Here is a 4100-nt window from a genome sequence, read left to right as displayed (position 1 = left end):
TTCCTACACACAACTTCCATAGATTCTTCAGAAAGAAGGGCAATGGATCTGCCACACCCATGACAACTATCAAAGGGTAGAACCACCATAGAATGCATAGAGGACTTCTGAGAAGAGCAGGAGTTTGGAGTAGATGATATAAAGGGAGAGAAGAAGAGTCAGAGCCGACCACGCTTTACGGATCTCCAAGCACCCTGGGTGCTCTTGGCCTGGGTCTGAATAGAGAAAGGGAGAGCAAGAGGAAGGGAACCAAATTTTGTGGGGGGCTGGAAGAGGAAGGCCTATACTTCCAAGCTCCCAAAGGCCTTTTTAGAAAAGAAGGTGGGGTTGAGTAGGGTGGGGTAGGGTGGGGCAGGAGTGGGTGAAGTGGGAGTGGCCTGGAGCCTCCAACGGCTGGATTTCAAAAATGTCATTGTATTCCAGCACTTAAATAAGGCAAAGATCAAAACGTCAGCAGCTGAGAGGTTGGGCCACAGCAAAGACTGCTTGGCCTGGCTGGGAAAACGAGAGTGGCTCACCACAAGGAGGAAAGGACAGTGCCCCTAACCCTCGAAGACACTGGGCAGAGGGCCAAGGGAGGAGTGCTGCCAGACCTGGGCATAACACAACTTCCTGAGCTGGGAGCCTCTGCCCTCTGTCTCCCTCCCTCCCTTGCATTCCTGGGCCAAGCAGGCCAAGGGCTGTGGGAGCTGCGGGGGAGCCAATCTCCCATCTCCCCGAGCTGTTTTGGTGGGCCTGTCAGAGCCCAAGGAAGGTCCCAGACACACAGAGTGAGGGAGAGCTTCCCAACCCTTAGAGCCCAGGGCAAGGTCATGCCGAGGGGGGCCACCGCCAAGCCCGTGGAGGGGAAAAGGGGGACTGCCCTGCCTTCCTGACCTCTCTCCAACACGCTGGACAGATGCCAGCTTGGGAGTTATGTCTTAGTGGGCATCATGTGTTCAGAGGCAGCTTGGGTAAAGCTGGCACAGTGCCAGGCCCACCAACAAAGTTCTAACAGGACCCTTTCTGCCACTCCAGTGTGTCCTGGGTGCCCAAAGTTCTTCGAGCTGACAGGGATAGTTTTGTTTTGCTCAAGCCTCCCCGCCCCCCCACGCTCCGAATAGCCGGCAAATCCCACTGTGAATTGCTTATATCCCCCCACCTCTCCCAGAGACCTCTCCCCTCTCTGTCCTGTCTTGACAATTCCCCTAGACACTGGCCGTCACCCGTTGGGGGCAGTTCCGGGGAGGGAGGAGACTCTCTGGCAAAGTTATCGGCCTCCAGACCCTCTCACTCCCTTCCTGCAGCCGGCCAGGGGCGCCGGCCCGCCGCCCTTTCCACTCCCCGCCGGGCACGCAGCCACCTGGGAGAACTCACCGTGCTTTCAGCTCCTTAAACTCCTCGCGCACTTTGCTCAGCTCCAGCTGCAGCCGGGCGCGCTCCTTGGCCACTGAGTCGAGGGTCTTGCGGGCATCTCCGAGCTCGGCCTCGTAGGCGGCCTTGATGCCGGACACCTCGCGGCTGACCACCTCTTCAGACTCGGTAATGCGAAGGCGCAGCCCTGCGTTCTCCGTCTCCAGCGAACGCACACGGTCGATGTAGACCGCCAAGCGATCATTGAGCTCCTGCAGGTCCTCCTTCTCCTGCAGCCGGGTGATGCGGGTGGGCGACAGCGGAGTGGAGCTGGCCTGCGCCCCGCTGCGGGTGGCGCGCCGCTGGGACGGGGTCTCCATGGCCGGCAGGGTGGCAGCGCTGCCCGCTGGGCAGGGGTCCCGGGAAGGGCGCGGGGCTCGGGCAGAAGGACAGAGACTGCTCGGGGTCGGAGTGCGGCGGCCGGCTGGCTCTCGGCTTGCTCCTGGCAGGCGTGGGGACCCGGCCGGGCGCTGTCGGACCTCGGGATCTGGGTTGGCTGGGGTAGGTGCGGCGCTCCCGCGAACACTGAGTCACCGGCGCCGGGGCAAAGGCTCTAATAGGTCCTCCTCTGAAGGGAGGAGGGGCCTGCTCTTAAAGGGGCAGTCCCAGATCCACGGGGGTGGGAGCGCGGGTGTGCTGAGGAGGGGCAAGGACCGCAGGGCTGTGGCGAAGTCGGGCCCCACCCTCTCCAGCGCACTCCTGCGTGAGGCTTAAGCTTCCCCTCTCTCGGCTTCTGCCTGCTCAGCACCTCGGGCTCCAAGCTTGCCCCCACTGCCTCAGACCTTCTGGCTGCAGGGCAGAGCCAAGGAGGGAGAGTGGGTGGGCAAAGGGTGGGGGAGAAAGAGAGGGAACTGGGTGCAAAGCAAGGGAGAGGGTCAGGCAGGGCTGGGAACCAGGAAAGTGGGGGTAGGGTTGAGGCTGGTGCCCATCAGTGTGACTCACCCTTCTTCCACCACTGGCTCCCCTTGTCCTCCCAGTAGTAATAGTGAGTCACCCCTTTCCCCCTCCACACGTGGGCAGGCCATTCAGCGCTGCATCTCATTGTGCCAGGAGTGGGGTGGAGAAGGAATGCCTGGGGACCCTGGGGGGAGCAAAGTTCTGGAACCCGAGTTCCTTTAAGCCCCCAATTTGGGGGCAGGGATCAAGGAGCGTGGGGTCCCTTTTTTCCTATCTTTTGCCCCAATCTCTCTCCCTTCAAAACCAAGCATTTGTTTTTAGACCCAAGCAACAAGCCGCAGTCCCCTAAGGAAGGCCAAGAATAGGAGTCAAGCACTGCACCCCCCATCTCCTGTTCCCTTCCTTTGGACCCAAGCAGTTGGAAAAGGAGACTGCCTGGGTTCCTTCCTTCTTCAGTCCCTTTCTACTGCTTACCCCACCCAGTCAACTATTTTTTTCCCCAGAACTGTACTTATTTTAATGGATAATTTAAAACAGATACCAGAGCTGTTCGTGTATTCATTATGTTGCCAGGACATCAGGTCCCAGATTTCTGTGGTTCCCAGAGGGGCCTGAAAGGGGGAGCAGGGCTAGGGGCTGGACAGTCAATGTTGGGTCTCTATCCTGGTTTCAGCAGGTAGAAGGTAGTAGGGGGGAAGAAGGTACTGCGGGGCAGGAACAGCAAAGACCCCACAGCCTTGCTGGCTGCAAAGGCCAGCACCACACTCATCTCTAGTCTCCTCTCTGGCCAGGTCCATTTTGCAGCTGGCTCTGGGGAGGGGCTGGGCTCTCTCACAAAACAGGATCACGCAGGTCCCCAGGCTTCTCTGCCTCAGGCTCTGGAGCCTCCATCCATCCTCAGGCCTCACCAAGGACCCCTTTGATCAGCCTTCCACTACCCCGGCCTCATCTTGAACACCATCCTGGTCCCACCAGCCACCTCATCCCTTTTTTTTTTGAGATGAAGTCTTGCTCCGTCAACCAGGCTAGAGTGCAATGGCGAGATCTCGGCTCACTGCAAACTCCATCTCTCAGGTTCAAGTGATTCTCCTGCCTCAGCCTCCTGAGTAGCTGGGATTGCAGACACCCGCCACCACAACCAGCTAATTTTTTTTTTTTTTTTTTTTTTTTTTTTAGTAAAAATGGAGTTTCATCATGTTGGCCAGGCTGGCCTCAAACTCCTGACCTTAGGTGATCTGCCTGCCTCAGCTGCCAAAGTTCTGGAATTACAGGTGTGAGCCACCGCACCTGGTCCACCTCTCTAAGAGGTGACAGCGCTGAGGTCTGGGCCCCATCCACCTGCATGCCCTGCCCACTGCCTCCCACAGCTTATCCTCCAATGAGCAACCAGGGAAATCAAATTATGTTGCTACCTCATACAGTTCCAGGATATCAGGGCTTCTTTCAAACACAAGGAAAGCAGGACTGGACAGGCCCTCAGTTCTGGGTTCTGAAGCCTGGCCTTGGGGTGGATGAGGGACTGGCATGGGATTAAGGCAGGAACTTTGGTTATTAGAGGGGGAGAACAAGGAAGGTTCTCATCTCAGTGAGGGGGCCTGGGCAGTGTGGTGAGCACTAGGGATGCACCCAGGGGAGGGGGCCCAGAATATGGCTTCTCTCCCCCAGGGCGTGGCACCCACCCTCAGCTCTGCAGACAATAAAGTCTTATGCTTCTCCAAACCAGAAGCAGAGGCAGGAGGGGGAAGCCAGTGAAACGTGTTCCCGCTGCCTCAGCCCCTCCCTGGCACTCAGACCCCCCTTCTCCCCAATGG

General features: G+C 58.3%; 1 protein-coding gene across 1 annotated transcript in view; it reads right to left on the bottom strand.

Annotated features, from left to right (window-relative positions):
- The window catches only part of LMNA (lamin A/C), a 26304-nt gene extending 24331 nt beyond the window's left edge, over positions 1 to 1973 (bottom strand). Inside the window, exon 1 of the mRNA XM_017509986.2 lies at positions 1357 to 1973. Within this exon, the coding sequence (XP_017365475.1) occupies positions 1357 to 1712 (356 nt within the window). The 5' untranslated portion in view covers positions 1713 to 1973. The remainder of the gene's footprint in view (positions 1 to 1356) is intronic.
- Positions 1974 to 4100: the final 2127 nt, after the last annotated feature.

The sequence above is a fragment of the Cebus imitator genome, unplaced genomic scaffold (assembly GCF_001604975.1).
Source record: "Cebus imitator isolate Cc_AM_T3 unplaced genomic scaffold, Cebus_imitator-1.0 Scaffold427, whole genome shotgun sequence".
Lineage (NCBI taxonomy): Eukaryota > Metazoa > Chordata > Mammalia > Primates > Cebidae > Cebus > Cebus imitator.
The sequence above is the reverse complement of the archived record's forward strand: the minus strand, read 5'-3'. Positions and strand labels throughout refer to the sequence as shown.